The sequence below is a fragment of the Linepithema humile genome, chromosome 2 (assembly GCF_040581485.1).
Source record: "Linepithema humile isolate Giens D197 chromosome 2, Lhum_UNIL_v1.0, whole genome shotgun sequence".
Classification (NCBI taxonomy): domain Eukaryota; kingdom Metazoa; phylum Arthropoda; class Insecta; order Hymenoptera; family Formicidae; genus Linepithema; species Linepithema humile.
This window is the reverse complement of record NC_090129.1, coordinates 12,155,067-12,173,896: the sequence shown is the minus strand read 5'-3', so window position 1 is coordinate 12,173,896 and position 18,830 is coordinate 12,155,067. Positions and strand designations below refer to the sequence as shown.

The following is an 18,830-nucleotide window of genomic DNA, read 5'->3' as shown; positions in this document are numbered from 1 at the left end:
ATTCCGCAATAATTCCCATCGATGTTTTAAATATTTCTAAATTGTTTGCTTTTAAATTTGCTCATGTAATATATTTGTAAATCCATATTTATGAAATTAATAATCAACTATATATATATAAATTAATAATCAACTATATATATATATATATATATATATATATATATAGTTGATTATTAATTTCATAAATATGGATTTACAAATATATTACATGAGCAAATTTAAAAACAAACAATTTAGAAATATTTAAAACATTGTAGAATTACTAATTTTTAGACTTATTTCGAAGAATAATAATATATGCGAGTATATTGCAGTTGGAATCGCGTAATGTCACCCTACAAGATTTTTACCCCCCTTCCGGGTCTTCTTCTTCCCCTCCACCTCCGATCCCGAAGTGGACAGGATCTTAAATAGATTCATCCCATCCTTCCTAGGTCTTCCCTGTAGAGCATTGGAAGGCGGAAAAGCCCCCCGGGCTGCTCCCCTCCACCACTAGTCCGAGAAGTAGGCCTGGAAGGGCCCGCCTCTTCGCCCGAGTCCTCAATCCGGGTCCCCTGCTCTGCTGGGAGAGCGTGAAATGGCGACCTCCTCCTCAGGGGAGTCGTCCAACTCCACCACCTCCATGGTGGATTCCTCCCCTTCCTTCTTCTTCCCCTTTTCAGCAGCTGACCCCTTCTCCACGGTAATGGTACCAGGGGCCAACCTTTCAAGGGACGTAACCCTAGGTGCCTGGTCAGAGTCCAAAGAGTCCGGATCCTGCAATGCCCTTACCATTTTACTCTTCCTTTGACCCTTTTTAAATACAGAGAGACCAACTCCACTCCTAAGGCGGATAGGGGTGTGGTCCGCCCTGGGAGGAGAAACCAGTCCCAATTGCCCGTAAACATACGGTCTTCCCTTATCTTGTAGATATTCCATAGCCCTACTAACATATTTTTTATGTTTCAGGTCCACACCCAGAAGGTCGACGGACGCCGCCAGGACAACGCACACATTAAGGTAAGTATCCTTTTTCTTTTCAGAAGCCGTACTTTGAAGTATACTTTCATACGTATGCCAAATCTCTTTGATGGTGTTAACCATTTCTCTCCTTGTCGTGTGGAGAGTGCTCTCTCCATCCCACAGATTTTTCTTCTTTAAAAGGTTCCAAGCCCTTTCAGAGTCACATACACAGCCACTCTTGCCACACTTCAGCCTATCTACAATAAAACAGTAGGTCTTGCACAATCTCGACACAGTATCACGACACTTTCCCGGATACTCTAATATCAGGTCAACCGCCTGACTGTACAACGCGTACGCTGAACCGATCACATTATGTATTGCAGGGCTCGGTGAACACCTCGCAGTTAGCCCGACGCTGGATGACGACGCAGCAGAGGCCGGGACAGGACCTCCACTACGCCGGTCCCTGGGGGTCCGAATCCCCTGAGACGGTAAACTAGTTCCTGTTTTCTGTGCCATGTCCATATACAAAAAACTTGGTTTGTTAACAGTGTGTCCTTCACCGGATTTCTTTTCAGAGTTTTTCCTCTCTTAGGCCGACTGCCTACCCAAGGCTTACGAGCTCGGCCTGCCCGGGTTTTTTTACAGAGGTTTTTCCTCCCTCGCAGCCCGTACTAGTACCACACTAGTACCGGCCCCCGACCCCACAAACTGGAGTTACGGTGTGAGACGCTACGCTCCCCCTTGTGCAATGGGGAGCACGACCGTTATGCCGGAGCACCGGCGTGCTAACGAGGCTGGTCAGGCCCCGGGTTTTTTATCGAGGTTTGCTTCTCTATCCTGGGAGTGTGTTTTCCAAAAACACATCTATCGAGTCCAGGCACCCGGACGATTGAAGTCAGGGCCGCCAACCCCTACCGGCTAATCGGGACAAGTCCCTTGAGGGGTAGCCGGACTCCCGTTCTTTCCTAAGAAGGAACTGTGCGCTCTTAGCACCGCAGAAAGACCTTGTTCAGGCCATCCCACGGTGAGCCCTCTCACCACGACAAGGTGGCGCACAACGAGAGGGTATTTTTTTTTTTTTTTTTTTTTTTTTTTAGGGCCAGAAGGGCCCCCCCGGGGCGAGGAAATCTTCAAAAGACACGCTCCCGCCGTGCAAGAACTGAGGGATTGCTAGCCCTCAGCCTGGCGGGAGGTAGTGTCGGATTCACAGCCTGACCCCAACCTAAGTCAGGACCAGACTGTGCCTACCGACTAAAACCTCGTCCCAGAAAAATCCATTCGTACGGCGCCATATTAGGTGAGGATCAGGGATTACGTACGAGCGCATGACGCCTTCCCCTCCCCTAGGCTGACCCTGTTCCATTGACCGGGTCCTGATCCTTTATGGTCCGGTATTAGTCCGGACTACCATACCCCCGCTATCTCCTCAGGGACCTGATAAGGGGCTCGGTTGTGGTGACCCTGGACGTAGAATCTCAGGACCTCGCGCCTTTTTAAGTTCCGCCTGGGGTGGGCTGACGGAGTCTTCCTTTGGCCTCTTCCCGTCGGTGTTTGATCCCCCCGCCAATTCCGTCTCCATATCAGGAGACAAGAGGGGCAGTTGCTGGGATCGCACATCCCCACCACCATCTACGCTACATGGAAGCGTATTCCGCACGGTTTCCCTCTTGGGAGGGATAGGGGGGCAAGCCGTGCTACCTGTCCTATGCCCCGAAGGTCGCCCATTAAGGGCGCAAATGGGGCAGTGCGGCTTTTCCCCGCAGCTCCCTGCTGTATGGCCTTCGCCACCGCACCGATAACAGCAGTGTGCCCGGTCCACAGTGGATGGGCATCGCTGCTGCACATGTCCTCTGCCCAGGCATCTGAAGCACTGGGCCGGTCTGCTCGAAAGGAGCTCGACTCTCACCTAGGTCCATCCTATATCCATGGAACCGGCTTCGACGAGCTTAATGGCCGCCTCTGCCGGACATTGGGCCCAAGCCAGGTTTAGACCCTTACGGCCCGTCACTTGGATCCTCCCCAACCTAACCTCATCCGCTTGGCAACCTCCCTCCCGGGATATTGCGGCGATAATCTCCCCCCGGGAGTACGTATCATCCAGGCCAACGAGTCGGATATCACTCCTTCTCGAGGGCCTGGAGATCTTGATCTCTCCCGGCAGGTCCCGCGTAGCCTCCCTCATCCTGGAGGCCAGGGCGTCTGCTTTCATTCTTGATTGCTCTCCAGCAATCTCCAGAAGAACTCCTCTATTCCTCGCCTTCCGTAGCTTCAGGGAATTAATTTTCAGATCCTTCAACCGGATATCCTCCCTCGCCTTCTTTATTACCTCCGCATAGGAGCCGTTGGCGACGTTGATCGCTACCGCTGCCGTGCGCGGGAGCCTCTTCTTCAGCTTCCTCACATCAGTGGGACCGCTCTTCAAGGGCTGATTCCCCTGCTTCCTCTTATCCTGATTGTTGGGGGGTGGAGGGTGAGAAGGAGGTCCACGAGGCCCATCTCTCCCACCCCTCCCACCTTTCTTCCTCACTGTGGTCCAGCCCGTGGATGGTTCCACCTCCCCGGGAGGAGGTTCGAGCCCCCCATCCGCCGGATCTGCCGTCGGTTTGTCCTTCCTCAGGACAAGCCCCGGAATAGTGGGTTTCCCTTTCTTCTTCCGGCCTTTCTTCTTCTTCTTCTCCTCCTTGGGAGTCGGGGCAGGAGCGGCTCGACCGCCCGCCTCAAGACTCTCGACCCTTTCCTCTATCTTGGCGATGGAACTTGCCATAGAGGTCAGAGATCTGTTTATCTCCCTTATGAGTCTGAACCTCTCCGGTCCAGCACCCAGCTGTTGGGAGGTTCCCTCCTCTTCTTCCTCCGGTTGAGTGTAATCCGCCAGAGGGATATTCGTGGCAGCAGTACCACACCCATCCGATACACCCATCGGTTCCCTTCCCAGGGTCGGAGACCTGGTGTCCCTAATAAGGGGCCCATCCGTGTTCTGAGGGTTGGCCTTCAGGAAACGGATAACGTTCTCCGCCTTTGATAGCTTCCTCAGAAGCTGCTCATTCTGGGCTCTGTACGCCGTGTTATCCCCTTCAAGGGTGTTAACGCGAGAGCGCCAGAAGTCCGGGTCACCCACCTTATTGGCCCTGACAGACAGAGTCCGCAGTACCTCCCTGAGAAGGTACACGTTGACCTTGATAGAACCACTCAAGGATCCCTTCATGGTCGACGTTTTTGACCGCGCGCTTTCGATCTCATCAAGACACTTATCTGCGTGAACCACTATCTCACTCGCTGATCCACGCTCCATCTGTCGGAGCCGATGCTCCACCAATCCTCGCTGTCCTCCAGTGAGAGGTGGGGGGCGGACCACCATAAAGGAGGTCCCCGCAATTTCCTCAACCTCCTCCGTGGTTGGAAAATTTTTTCCCCCTTTCCGGGACTTCTTCTTTCCCTCCGCCTCCGATCCCGAAGTGGACAGGGCCTTAAATGGACCTGTCCCATCCTTCCTAGGTCTTCCTGGGCCCTGTGGAGCATTGGAAGGCGAAATTGCTCCCCAGACTGCTCCCCTACACCACTAATCCTAGAAGTGGGCCTGGAAGGGCCCGCCTTTTCATCCAAATCATCAGATCCCCAATCCGGGTCCCCTGCTCTGCTGGGAGCGCGTGGAGCAGCATTCTCCTCCTCAGGGGAGTCGCACAACTCCACCACCTCCATGGTGGATTCCTCCTTCTCCTCCTTCTTTTTCCCCTTTTCAGGTGCCCCCCTCTCCACGGTAATGGTACCAGGGGCCAGCCTCTCAAGGGACGTAACCCTGGGTACCCGATCGGAGTCGGATGAGTCCGAGTCCTGCAATGCCCGTACCATTTTACTCTTCCTTTGCCCCCCTTTGAAAGTAGGGGGACCAACTCCACCCCTAAGTCGTATAAGGGTGTAATCCACCTTTCGCGGAGAAACCAGTCTTAATTGTCCGTAGACATACGGTTTTCCCATATCCTGCAGATATTCCCTAGCCCTACTAACATATTTTTTATGTTTCAGGTCTAACCCCAGGAGTTCGACGGATGCCGCCAGGACAACACACAAATTAAGGTAAGTAACCTTTTTCTTTTCAGAAGCCGTACCTCGGATCACAACACTATCATACGCGTACCATATATCCTTAATGATATTAGCCATTCCTTTCCTTGTCGTGTGGAGCGTGCTCTCTCCATCCCATAAATTTACAGATCTTAAAAGATCCCAGGCCCTTTTGGAGTCACAAACACAGTCACTCTTGCCACACTTTAAAATGTCTGTAATAAAGCAGTAGGCCTTACACAAGCCCAACACTAAATTACGCCATTCTCCCGGAAACTTGATTGTCAAGTCAACAGCCTGCTTAAACAACGCGTACGCTGAACCGATCACAGTGTTCACCACTGGGCTCGGTGAACACCCAGTGGTTAGCCAGACGCACGATGACGACGCAGCAGGAGCCGGAACAGGACTCCCACTACGCCGGTCCCTGGGGGTCCGAATCCCCTGAGACGGTAAATCAGTTCCATGTTCATTGTCCATTGTCCATATAATAAACTTGGTTTGTTAACAGTGTGTCCTTCACCAGATTTTATATCGGAGTTTTTCCTCTCCTAGACCGACTGCCTACCCCAGACTTACGAGCTCGGTCTACCCGGGTCTTTTTACAGAGGTTTTTCCTCCCTCGCAGCCCGTGATAGTGCCACCACACTATCACCGGCCCCCGACCCCACAAACTGGGGTTACGGTGTGTGACGCTTTCGCCCCCCCTCGTGCAATGGGGGCTCAACCGTTATGCCGGAGCACCGGCGTGCTAACGAGGCTGGTCAGGCCCCGGCTTTTTTATCGAGGTAACGAGAGGGTATAACCTTTTTTTTTTTTTTGGTGCTGGGGCCACCCATGGGTGACCCCAGGAATGGGGAAATCTTCTAAAAGACCCCCCTCCGCGTGCAATGTGCAGTCCTAGTGACCACACTGCGGAGAGGGAGTGTGGGATTCGCCACTCAGCGGAACTTTGCTGGAGTGGCGCCTACCCACTAAAACCCCACCCCTGTAGACTGGTCGTCACCGGCCATTTAGTGGGAGAGGCCTGGGTATCGCCAACGGCATTCATCCAGACCTCTCCCTGACCAACCCTGTTTAGGGCACATCATCTCTCCCTTAATGGGAGAATAGGAGGTGTTTTTCACCTCTTCCTCCTCCGTTTTGTCTTCTTCTGGGGGGAGGGGAAGAACGAGCAATACACCCATCCCCCCTCCCCCTGACCTCCACCCCACATTACGGCAATCTTAATAGATCCCCGCTCCGTGGGGGGGGCCTATCATCATTGGGTGAGAGAGGGAAGTTATCTCTCTCTCCCCCAGGGTCCACCCGACCTGGCCCTAACGGGGTTAGGTCTTCGGGGTCTCCTTCTTCGCTGCGGTCCGCAGTAACTCCCCCCTCCCGACAACCGTAAGGCCCTCTCCCACAAAGAGAGCAGGAACCCCCCGCTGCCGGAAGAGGGGACGGTCTTCTTCTATTGAGAGGGGGTAGCCCCTTTATTGGGGCCCCCCTCTACTTCTATATTATGCGGTGGTTGGAGAGCCCTTGCACGGGCTCTCTTCTCCGCTCTCTCCCTCTTCGCCAAAATGGCGAGTTCCCTCTCCAAGTCCCGGAAGGCAAACCTCAGCGCAAAAACCGCCTCGGTCTCCCCCCGGGACATTGGAAAGGAAACTTCCTCCGCCTGACTCTTGAGGTCGAGGAGATAGAGAGAGAAGACACCAAACCACTCCCTCCCCCCCGGCCCCACCCTCTTACACCCACTAACTGTGGGAGTCGGGAGGTCGACCCATCGTCTGATGTCGACGACGGGTTAGTACCACTCCCGACCTCTTCTTCTTCTGGGGGCTTTGGTGGGATTTTCTCCTTCTCAGGAGTGTCTCCCACCAGCCCCGAGTCCTTACGGACTCTCCTCCCTATTTTGGGGGTTGGAGGAATCTTCGAGGCCTCCTTCTCCCTTTCCTTCGAAGAGGGGTCCGGGGAGACAGGGGGACCGTGTAAAGGCACAGACCCCTCCCCCTTTTTCCCCTTGCCACCTATGGGGCGCTCCACTCTTAATGGAGGGGAGCGGCCTTTCCTTCCTTTAGGGGAGGGTGCGGAAGAGGAAGAAACCGATGAGGTAAAGCCCCCCTCGGAGTCCCCCCCGCCACCCCCCCGCCCTTTCTCTTTTTCATCCTAACCCCCCCGCCCTCGCGATGCCGCGGGGGAACAAGGGGGCAAGACGTTCCTCCAATGTGGTGGCGGAATTCCGCCCCACTGCTCCTACAGGCGGGGCAGTTTGCCTTAACGGCGCAGCACCCAGCCCGATGCCCCGGCTCCCCGCACCGAAAGCAGTTTTTGCCTCGGTCGAGTGGTTCGGGACACTCCCACGATTTGTGCCCTCGGCACAAACACCTGAAGCAGCGAGGTTGGGGATTAATATCCCCCCCCCCTCCCCGATGCCCCAGGTGTGCCTTCACTAGAGCGGGGTGGGGAAATCCTCTTTTTCTAGAGGCCCACCCCGCTGTCATCCTTCCCGGACTCGGACTCCGGGGGAGCTAACTCCCACCTCCCTCTTCTTCTTCTTAGTCGTCCCCTTTTCCGTCGGAGCCCGAAGGACCTCCGATCGAGAAGGGGGGGACGAATCCCTTTCCACCTGCTGTGGCCGGTGGTGGCCACATGTCGGACAGGTGCTCGACCCCTTTAGCAGCCTTTGCAGGCGCTCATTTTCGGCCCTTAAAAGGGCCATTTCCTGCGCGACCTGCAGGATAACCTGCAGGCACTGAAGAGCAGAAATGCCCTGGCCTTCCTCCGCGGTAACCATGTTCTCCAGGGCGCCCGCGTGGCACGCCCTGGATGGCCCGTCGCAAGATGACGACAGGGGGGGCACCGGGACCGGATACCCCCCTCGCCGGCCTCTGGGGTTCCGAGGCCCCTGAGGCGGTAAGATACATCCTGAAGTCGTCATCTTGTTTCATCAAATGTTATTTGTTGACAGAGTTGTCTTCTCCGGGTTTTTTATCGTGGTTTTCCTTCCACTAGGTCGACTGCCCTCCCAGGGCTAACGAGCTCGACCTACCCGGGTCTTTTTATAGAGGTTTTACCACCCTCGCGGCCCGTCCTAGCTAAGCTAGTACCGGCCCCCGGCCCCACAAACTGGGGTTACGGTGTGTGACGCTATCGCCCCTCCTCGTGCAATGGGGGCTCGACCGTTATGCCGGAACACCGGCGTGCTAACGAGGTTGGTCAGGCCCCGGCTTTTTTATCGAGGTAATGCTCCTCTATCCTGGTAGAGTGAATAACACTCCTAACGGATCCAGGCATCCGGGCGATTGAAATCAGGGCCGCCAACCCCTACCGGCTAATTAGGACAAGTCCCTTGAGGGGTAGCCGGACCCCCGTTCCCTCCTAAGGAGGAACTGTGCGCTCTTAGCACCGTGAGACGACTCCAGCGAGCCGCCCCACGGTGAGCCCCCTCACCACGACAAGGTGGCGCACAACGAGGAGGAGAGTGATGTGCCCGAAGGCCCAGCACGAAGGTTTATCGACAACCTACAACACTGAAACGGCGATCCGAAGGTCGCCCCATCACAAGGGGGTAATTTCAATCATGGGCACCACCCTTTAAGAATCCCAGGTTTATTCAAGGAGTATCCTTCTCTTGGACGTTTTTTTAACCCTTCTCCGGGTCGTTACTCCGAGTCGTCGGGCGCCATTGGCTTGGTAGCTACCTTCGCTACATATACTAGGTCGTCCATTCCCAGAAGCAACTTGTTAGGGGAGCCGCCCTCACCTCCCAGACGATCTTTGTTAAGCCTGGATCCCGGCCAGCTGGTTTTTCCCATTTTTGAGGTTTTTTATCAGGAGGTATCCTCAAACCCCCGGTTGATTAACGAGGCGATCCTACCTCGGGGCGATCTTTGTTAAGCCTGGGTCCCGGCCAGCTGGGTATTTCCATTGAGACTTTTCATCAGGAGATGTTCTCATACCCCCGGTTGTTTAACGAGGCTATCCATCCTCAGGGCGATCTTTGTTTAGCCTGGGTCCCGGCCAGCTGGTTATTTCCATTTGGGACTTTTCATCAGGAGGTGTCCTCAAACCCCCGGTTTATTAACGAGGTTTTCCTTCCTCGGGACGATCTTTGTTAAGCCTGGATTCCGGCCAGCTGGTTATTCCCATTTGAGACTTTTCATCAGGAGGTATCTCAAACCCCCGGTTGTTTAACGAGGTTTTTCCTTCGTCGGCTTTTTAGGGCATTTAGGCTGGCGGAGGAGAAAGGGGAGAGGGTAAGAAGGGAGGTGGAAAAGGAAAGGAAAGGAAACAGTCTACAGAGGCCCATTTTGAGGTTTTTCCCCTCAGTTTTTTTTCCAGAGTTGTACTTCTCTGGCCAAATTTTAGGTCATAAGGTGAAGTGCAAGCCTCAGAGCCTTTGTTGGGTATGGCGCCCCAAGTTTTTTTTAACGAAGTTAAGCTTCTCTGGGTGTGCTCCTAGGTCCCGCATCTCCACGAGTGGATTTGCGGGGAGCCCTGGCACCACGTCAAGGTGGCACACCGTCGCCAAGGAGAGGGTATAACCTCTTTTTTTTTTTTTTTTTTGTGCGGAGGGGGCAAGCCCCCCCCCCGGGGGTGGAGAATCTTCAAAAGACACCCTCTGGCGTGCAGTGGGAACATCCCTGCCAGAGGATAGTGTGGGATTCACCTGGGGCTTGGGTTACGCGGCCGAGAACTTCACCCAGGCGCCTACCCACTAAACTCCACCCCCGTTGCTGTACCTTCAGCTGCCGTTGTGGGGGGAGGCTGGGAACCGCAAACGCATACATCCAGCCATCCCCCCCGGCGGGCCGGTTTCCCGGCACAAGAAATCTGTTGTGGAGAGAGTTATTGCTCTCCCCCCCCCCCTCAATCGTTCCTCCGCACTGGGCCCATGGCCCGGGGATCCTCACTGTAGGCGCGGATACAGCTAGACACCCCCGCACCAATAAGTGCGGGAGTCGCCCGTAGCCGCGCCCACAGGGGATCTGATCCTCGGGTCGGTTAAAAATCGACCCGGGGGTCTCGCTCCCATGCCCGTTTGTTACCCAACAAAGGTTGGGCCGGGCATGGGGGGACCGCTAACCGTATTGTGGCTCACTCCTCCTCCGGACTTTAGGGGGGCGGGAGCGCTAAAAGCGCCAACCTCCCGCCGTCCGGAGGGGGTGGCCCCTCTAAAGAAATAGGGATGAGGGCAGGGACATCCTTAGCCCTCTTTCCCCGCTAACCCCAGGATATTCTACCTGCGGACGACCGATAGCTAGACACACCCACCCTTAAGAGGTGTGGGTGCCGCCCTTCGGCCCGCCCACAGGGGACCCTCCCTCCCCTTTTCTACTTCTCGGCCCCGGTTTTCTCGGTGGTAGCCTCGAAGCAGAGAGGGCCCGCATCTTGGAAGGCGTTTGTTAAGGGGGGCTTGTCTCCTCCCCCCTTGCCCCCCTTGGTCGTTTCTCAGCCGGGGTGCGGAAGTCCACGCTTGGCTCCTCCGCCACCCGAACCGCCCGAAGACTGACCCCGCTTGGTCCTGGTTCGGGAGAACCTCTCTCCCCGATTGGTGCCCTCTCCCCCTCAGAGGGGGCGGGGCCCACACCCACTGTTGCCGGTATCCCACTCCCCACCGAAGGGGGGACCGGTTTATCGTTCCTCTTTGACAGAAGGGCGCGAGGCGCAGGGGGGATTGGGGGGCATCCCCCCGACCCAGCCCTGTGATCCGCCTTCTTCCCGGCGGTTGTACACACGGGGCAACAAGGGGGGCGTTTACACCCCGCCCCCTTGTGCCCCACCTCACCGCAGTGGAAGCAGCAGAGGGCCCTATCCACACTGGACGGGCACCTCTGCTGCGTATGTCCCCGCGCCAGGCAGCGGAAGCAGCGGGCCAGTCTGCTCGGCAGCAGCTCGACCCGGACGTTGGACCACCCAACGCGGATCCTACCTGCCTCCGCCACCTTGATCATGGCCCTCGCTGGGCCTTGAGTCCAGACCGTGCGCTTGCCGATGTTGGTGGCGCGCAACGGTCCCACTCGGATCTCAGATTCGGAGCATCCGCCGTGTCGGGAAATATTCCTGCGGATCTCCTCCTCTGAGATCGTTTCATCCACCCCTTTCAGGCGGAGGTCCAGCCTAATTGTGGGCCTGGAGACCCTTACTTCCTCCATCCCGTGCTTCCGGAGGGCTATTTGTATTGCGGAGGTTAGGCGGCAAGCCTTCGCCTCCGCATCCCGTCCTCCCCCCGGGACTTCCACGAGAAAGTCCCCTCCGCGGGTTCTCCTGGCATCGAGCCTATCGATGCCAAGGTCCCCCAGGTCTATTTCCCGCCTCGCTACGACCAATGCCTCGGACAGGTTGCCCTGTCCGGCAAACAGCACCGCCGCCGAGCGTGGGAGCCGCTTTTTCACGGCCTTCACCGGGTTCCCCTTGGGCAGCGCTCCGCCAGGGGTCGTCCTTGGTGGACCCGGTCGGGCCCGGATTGCAGGGGTGGGGGGGCAAGTCCCCATCCCCTTCCTCACGGCCCTATTCTTCTTGCCCCGGCCGATGGTCGTCCACAAATTGGGATCTTCCATCGCCGGGGCACCTTCCTCCCCTGAGGGCTGACCAGGGGGGATGACGGGTGCTCCCACCGTGGGTTGAAGGGCCAAATTCCCAGACCCACTCGGGACCGCCACCCCGTTTCTTCCTCCTCCCTTCTTTTTCCTCTTCTTCTTTTTTCCTCCCCCGCCACCCCGAGCTACCTCCCCCATGGGAGGCGCCCGAGGGCGGGAAGAGGTATTGGCCGATGAGGGGGGAGGCCTGGCTACCCCCCCTCAAGGCCCCTCAGCCTATCGCCAAACCCTACCAGGTTTCTGGCGATTTCCGCCAAGCTCTCCTTCAGGGTCGGGTCCCCTGACGGGTGGCGGGGGGGGAGAACTCCTCCCCTCTCCTCCGTCTCCATAACGGTCCCCTCAGCGCCATCCGCGTCAGCGGGGGTACCGCCCTCCACGGGCGCATTGGGCAGCTCGCCGGCTCTCATATTCGCGAGCTCCGCCCTTTGCTTCTGGACCCTGCGCTGGAGACGGCCATTCTCAGCCTTGAGGGACCCCATGTCCTTCTCCAGCGCATGGGCCCTCTCCTTTCAGAAGCCCGGATCCCCGCCCTCCGATGCCCTGGCAGCCAGGGTCCGTACCACCTCCCTGAGGACGTAAACGCTGAACTTGATTTTACCGCTCAGCTCGCCCTTCATGTTCGCGGCCCTCTGCCGTACGCCCTCGATGGAGAGGAGCCCCTGATCTATGCCCTTCAGCATCTCCTCAGTGGTGCCCCTCTCCATCCTCCTGATCTCATCTCCCGCCCTCCTTTTCTGTGGCCCGGTAAAGGAGGGCGGGACCACTTCCTCGAACGGGTTATCCCCCGCGGCACCTTCCCCACGCGGGTTCGCGGCAGCGCCCCCTGACGCACTCCCCGTCGCCATAGTGTTCGGACACACCTCACTCCCTTCGTCATCGGAGTCGTCCTCCAATTCAGCCAGGGGAAGGGGGGATTTGAATGGCCCAGACCCGTCTTTCCGCGGCCTCCCCTGGCCTCTCCTCAGCGCACGGAGTCTTCCTCCGGCGGTCCTCGCTGCGGTGCGCAGCCGGATAGCGTCCCCTCCTGGTGAGGGTCTTCGGGTCCCTCTGTTGCGGGATTCCCGCGGCTCACCTTCCATTATCTCCCGCATTGGGAAACCTTCCACCATGGGAGTTCTCCTCTCCCCCTCCTCGTCCGATGAGACCGGTTAGGAGTCGGGTGACTCTCCTCCACCCCTCCCCATAGCGAGAGGGGGGATTAGCCCTCCGCGTTCCTCCACCGAGTCGAGTACCACCTCATCGATAATCGATTCCGCCGCGAGGCTCGACGTCAACCTCGCGGTTAGCTTTGCGTCGGATGACGACGTGGTGGGAGCAGGGACGATACCCCCATCCACGTCGGCAGCTGAGCACCCGATACTCTGCTGCGGTAACTTTCTCTTCTTTTCCAACATTCGGCTCATTGGTTGTAATTTTTTGACAGAGTTTTCTTCTCCGGGTTTTTTATCGTGATTTTCCTTTCACTAGGGCGGTTGTCGGCCAAGACTAACGAGCCCACCCTGCCCGGATCTTTTTATAAAGGTTGAATCACCCTCGCGGCCCGCGCAAGCGCCATGCTTGCACCGGCCCCCGGCCCCACAAACTGGGGTTACGGTATGTGACGCTATACGCCCCCCCTCGTGCAATGGGGGCACGACCGTTATGCCGGAGCACCGGCGTGCTAACGAGGCTGGTCAGGCTCCGGCTTTTTTATCGAGGTAATGCTCCTCTATCCCGGGGGTGTGTTTTCCAAAAACACACCTATCGAGTCCGGGCACCCGGGGGTTTGGAATCAGAGTCCCCGTCTCCTACCAGCGATTGGGATAGTACCCTAACGAAGTCGCTGGACTCCGCACGGCCCCTCCAGACGAGGGAACCGTAAACCTACCGGTGGGGTAGGAAAATGAGAGATCGCCGATTCTCCCCTCCCTAGCCCTACCTTGACGCATCCATAGCGCCCGGGCGCGGGGGACGTGGTCCGACTCGACCGTCCCCCCGGCCCCTCCTTCTCCTCGCTAGGGCGGAGATTGAACTCCCCTTGCCCCACCTCTCCCTCTCGGCCTCCTCCTTCCGAGACATGACTGCCTCACAGAAGGAGGAGACCGCCTCCCAGACCCCTTCCCCCTCCAACATTCCCTTAATTAGGGAAGGGAGGGAGAGGTCTTCGCCAACCACCGCAACCAGGACTCGACACTTCTCAGCCCATGCCGAGCAAACCTCGAGCGTGTGCTGCGCCGAGTCCCGGCTGGCCGCACAGTGGTGGCACCGCGTGGTGTGCTCCTTGCCGATTCGACACAGGTAGTCACCGAAGCAACCATGCCCGGTGAAAACCTGCGCCATTCGGAAGGAAATACTTCCTCCCCTCCTGTCTACCCACTCCAATAGACAGGGCTGGATGGCCCCGACGGTCCATAATCCCGACGAGCCCGGAGTGTTGTGTTCGCCCAGTCTGTGTTTCCACTTCCTGAGCGCCCACATCCGGGCTCTGACCTTCTCTTTCGCCACTTCCCTGGGGATGTTCTCGGGGGAAATGCCGCTCCGCTCGACCTCTTTCGCGCACCGGTAGGATTCGGCACGCGATTCGGCGACGAGGTCGAACGGGAGCACCCCCGCCAGGGTCGTGGCCGCCACGTACGACACCGTCCGGTAGCACCGGGCGACTCTGATGGCCATGCGCCTATCTGCCCTTTTGACGAGGGACAGGGCGCGTTTGTTGGCCATCAGGTCCTCTGCCCAAATCGGTGCCCCGTAAAGGGACACCGACCGGACGGTGTTCGTGTATAAGTGCCTGACTTTGGCACTTGGACCGCCAAGGTTGGGCAGGAGGCGACTCAACGCGTTCGCCATCCTGTCTACTCTGAGAGCGAGGGCATTAAAATGCTGCGTAAACTCCCAGAGTCCATCCAGGGTGAGGCCAAGGTACTTCATCTTAGACCCCACAGAGATACGGGACCCTCCGACCTTGATGACTGTCGGGGGTGGTCTCCCATCTGTCTTCCTATGGAAGTACAGTGCTTCCGTCTTCAAGGGAGCCACCTCTAATCCCAGGCCCCGTATTGCGCACACCACGCTGGCCACGACTACGTTCGATGCAGCCGCGGCCTCCCACCAATCCTCCCCCCGTGCCATGACTAAAGTATCGTCCGCGTAGCAAACGATGTCACAGCCCGGAGGGAGGGCCGTCCGGAGCACCACGTCGTACCCGAGATTCCACAGCATCGGGCCCAAAACAGACCCCTGTGGAACCCCGCGGTACATCCTCCTTTCGCACACCGTGCCGTTGCCGTCCGTGTATGTAAATAGCCTGTCCCTAAGGTAGTCCCAAAGGACTGCCTGAAGATATGGGGGCAGCTGGAAGTAAACAAAGGCCGCCCCCAGACAGTCCCAGGGGAGGGAGTTGAAGGCGTTCACGATGTCAAGTGACACCGCCATTACCACCTCCCCCCCCTCCAGCGCGGCATCCGACAAGGAGCGCACGTGACGTATAGCGTCTACCGTGCCGCGTCCCTCCCGGAAGCCGTACTGCTTCTCACTCAGCATGGGACCACCCTGAGACAGGTGCTGGACGAGGCGCCCAACGATGATTCGCTCAAAGAGCTTTCCTGCCTCGTCCAGCAAGCATATCGGCCGGTATGCGGAGGGATGCTCCGTTGGCTTACCATCCTTGTGGAGGAGGACCAGATTGGCCCTCCTCCACCGCGAGGGGAAAGTGCCGGACCTGAGGCAGGCGGTAAACAGCCGTCCCATCCGGTCACTCAGCACCCTCGCGGCCAGAGCCCAGGCCCTGCCGGGTATTCCGTCGGGTCCTGGTGCTTTAGCGGCACCACCAAGCCTAGCCCGCACCGCGGTCATCTCGTCCACCGAGACTGCCGGTTCCTCGGGCCACGTCTCCCCGATCGTAGGGGGAGGGATGTTTATTTCCCCCACGGGGAACAACGTGTCTATAACGTTCCCGAGGATTGCCGGCTTTAGTCTCTCCGCGGTGGGGGGCGCCCTTGGACTCAGCTTCCTGAGAACCAGTTTAAAGGGTCGCCCCCACGGATCCCGGTCCAGGGTGGAGGTCAGCTCTTCCCAAGCCCTGGCGTTCTCCTTCCTGATGGCGGCTCGCAGGGCGTTTCGTGCGGCACGAAACCCCTCCAGAGCTTCCGTCATTCTGGTGTGGTCTCCCCTTCTGCGTACGCGCAGGAATATACGTCTGGCGGCCGAGGAGGAACGCCTAAGATCGGCGATCTCCTCGGTCCACCAGTACATCGCCTTACCAGGGGACCATTTAGATCGCGGCATAGACGCTTCACACGCGTCTTCGACCATGCTCACGATCCTCGTGGCCTCTTCCTCCAGGTCCACGGCCTGGCCGGATGGTATTGGCCAGGTTTTCACCAGAATGACCGCCATCAGGATGTCCTCATTTAACTTTCTGAGGATTCATGCTTTTCAGGTGTTACGCCGACGACGGCTGAGCTGTCCGGTGGGGGTGGTCGAGGCCTCGATCACGATGTACCTGTGATCGGACCCCGATTCCAGGTCTTCGTCCATCCACCAACTCGTGACCCTGCGCGCGGCAGACGGGGAAGCCCACGTGAGGTCCACGATAGACTCCCCCCCGGTACGCACGCAGGTGCTCCTCGAACCTGTGTTCAGAACGCACAGGCCGAGTGCCGCCGCCCAGTCCACCAGCTCCCCACCCTTTCCGTTGGTTCGCGAGGAACCCCATAACGTGGACCACGCGTTGAAGTCCCCCACGACTATTGTGGGCCGGGGGAGGCATCTGCGTACGCAGACCCCCAGCTCCGATAGGAAGATCTTAAAGGCGGGGAGCTTCCAACTAGGTGGGGCGTAACACCCCAGGACAAACCAGTCCCCCCACTCGACCACCACAAAACCGGGCCCGTCTCCTATCTTGGAGCACGGGCGGGAATCCTTCGGGGGCCTCCAAAAAACGGCGACCCTCTCCCTCGTCGGGTCCGTGAACCAATTGGGGTGGTCCTCCGGTACTCGGTACGGCTCGGAGACCACCCCCAGCTCGAACCCACCCTCCGCCATGTTTTGATGGAAGAGATCCATTGCCATGGCGGAGTGGTTCACATTCACTTGGAGGATCCTGGTAGACGGGAATTGGTCTACTCAGAATCCTCCAGAATGACGCACGGGACCTTCTTTTCCTCCGCCGCTGCTGTTGTTGTTGCAGCTCCTGTTGCGCGCTCTCTCCTTCGCCGCGCGTGGCTCGCCGTCGGTCTCTGTTCCAGTGGCCCCCCGGCCGTTTCCCGGGGAGGAGACACACCCTTCAGATATTCGGAGGGGGCTCCTTTCTGGTCGAGTGTATGGGTCGTCCCCCCTCCCATCCCTTCCACCTCCTCCCCCACTCGGTGGCGGACGCGGGTCCCCAGTCCGCGCCCGTTGTTCCCGCCACCTTTCCTGGCTCACCTGTAGGGGTGGACGCGGGTTCCGAGGCCGCGCCCACCAGCTCCGCCTCCTTTTCCGTCCCCCCTGCGGCGTTGAGCCCTGCGGTCCTTGCCGCGCTCGTCACCCCCTCTTCATCTACCTCCATCTCTGGGGTAGGAGTGGGCGTGGGTGCCAAGGCCACGCCCACCTGCCCTCCTTCTTCCACTTCCATCTCGGTTGGAGTGCCATGAACGGTAGCCGGGGCCAAGACCGCTCCCGTCCTATCCTCATGCCCCGTCTTCCTCCTATCGATCTCAGAAGGCCCGGGTACGGGGTCTGGTGTCGATGCCGCACCCATTGTAGCCCCCCCTCTCCTTCTTCCCCAGTTCTTAGGGGCCTTACAGGACTGGCCCCCCACTCTATGTGTGTGGGGGAGTCCCTTGTCCCTGCACACAGGGCAGCTCACGGGGTTATCACAGTTCCTGGCGACGTGTCCCGTGGAGCCGCACCTGTAGCAGGCGTTACTCCTGTCTGACGAGCTCGTGCAATTTACTCGCACGTGGCCCGTCTCCATGCACTTGAAGCACTGCAAGGGTCTCTCGTCCAATAAGGACACCCTTGCAATGCTCCACCCAATCTTGATGCCGCCCCCCCCCTCGACCTTAATTGCTGCCTTAAGGGGGCACCGCACCCATGTCACCCCCAATCCATTCCCTGTTTGGGAGGGCCGAATGGGTCCAACCTGTATCAGTGTTGGGGGAGATCCCCCCACCCTGACCACGGCCTCAGCGACCTCACTAGGTTCGATCGACATCATGAGGTCGCTGATCCGCAGCTCCCCCATCTTGGTGGGTCTCACCACCCTCACCCCTTCCCTTCCCTGGAATGCTTTACTAAGGGTCTCGGCCAGGGCATCAGCCTTCCTTTCGCTCTCTGGGCCCGGTACTTCCAGGCGGGTGGCTCCCGTCCTGGCTATCCCGGGCTTCAGATGCGCAATGCCATAATCCTCAAGACTGATCCTGCCCCTCGCCTCCCTTAAGATCCGGTTATAGTCCCCCGGCGAGCATGTGACGATGATCGCCGCTGTGCTGAGGGGCCTCCGGGTCTTTCGGGTCCTCGTGGGGGCGGTTTGGGCCGGGCCCTTCCTCTCCCGTTGTCCTCCGGTGGCCTTCGTCTTGTCCCATTGGGCCACCCTCGCACTTTTTTCCTTCCCCGCCGCCGCCGCATAGCTTAGGCCGGCGGGAGGGGGGGCTGGTTCCCTCTTCTGCTGTTGCTGCTGCCGTTGCCGTTGCTGCTGTGGAGGGGAGACTCTCCCCTCCCGTTCAGCCGGCGGTTCCACCGGGGTCGCGGCCATTTCTCCCCTATCCCGACTCGGACGTGGGGTTCCTTTGGAGGGGGCGGTGGAAAGAGGGGGAACGGTTTCGGCTTTTTTCCTCCTTTTGCCCTTACCCTTCCCCTCCCTCGGGAGGGGGAGCTCCTTCCCCGTTGTTGTGGCCAGGGGTGGGACATACCCCAGCCTCTCCAGGATCGCCGGTAGCAACTCATTAAGCAGCTCCGGAATCAGTCTCCGGATCTCCCCCTCCCCGATGTTAGTGGGGGGGGAGGTTCGTTTCCTTTTCTCCTCCTTCTCTCTCCCGCCGTCCAGTCCCTTACGGGCGGTTGGGGTAACCCTCTCTTCTTCTCCATCCCCGCCACTCTCCTCATCGGGCCTAGTGCCGGGTTGATGCTAGACGGGTCGATGGTTGGGGCAGGAAGAGAGAGAGGGCACAGGAGGGGGAGGCATTTCCACCCTCTCCTCAAGGCCCTTTAACCTTTCGCCGAAGCCTGTTAAGGTTTTGGCGATTTCCGCCAGGGTCCCCGCGAGGTCCCCTG

At 58.4% G+C, this 18,830-nt stretch overlaps 1 protein-coding gene across 1 annotated transcript; it reads right to left on the bottom strand.

Moving 5' to 3' along the window:
* Nucleotides 1–16,010: 16,010 nt before the first annotated feature.
* On the bottom strand, nt 16,011–16,646 carry LOC136997674 (uncharacterized). Its single transcript, XM_067348701.1, has one exon. The coding sequence runs from the start codon at nt 16,644–16,646 to the stop codon at nt 16,011–16,013; it is 636 nt and encodes a 211-aa protein (XP_067204802.1).
* Between the last annotated feature and the right edge of the window lie 2,184 nt (nt 16,647–18,830).

Coding starts and splice junctions, on each gene's coding strand:
- LOC136997674 (XM_067348701.1), bottom strand. CDS start 16,646: ATGGCAATGGATCTCTTCCATCAAAACATGGCGGAGGGTGGGTTCGAG.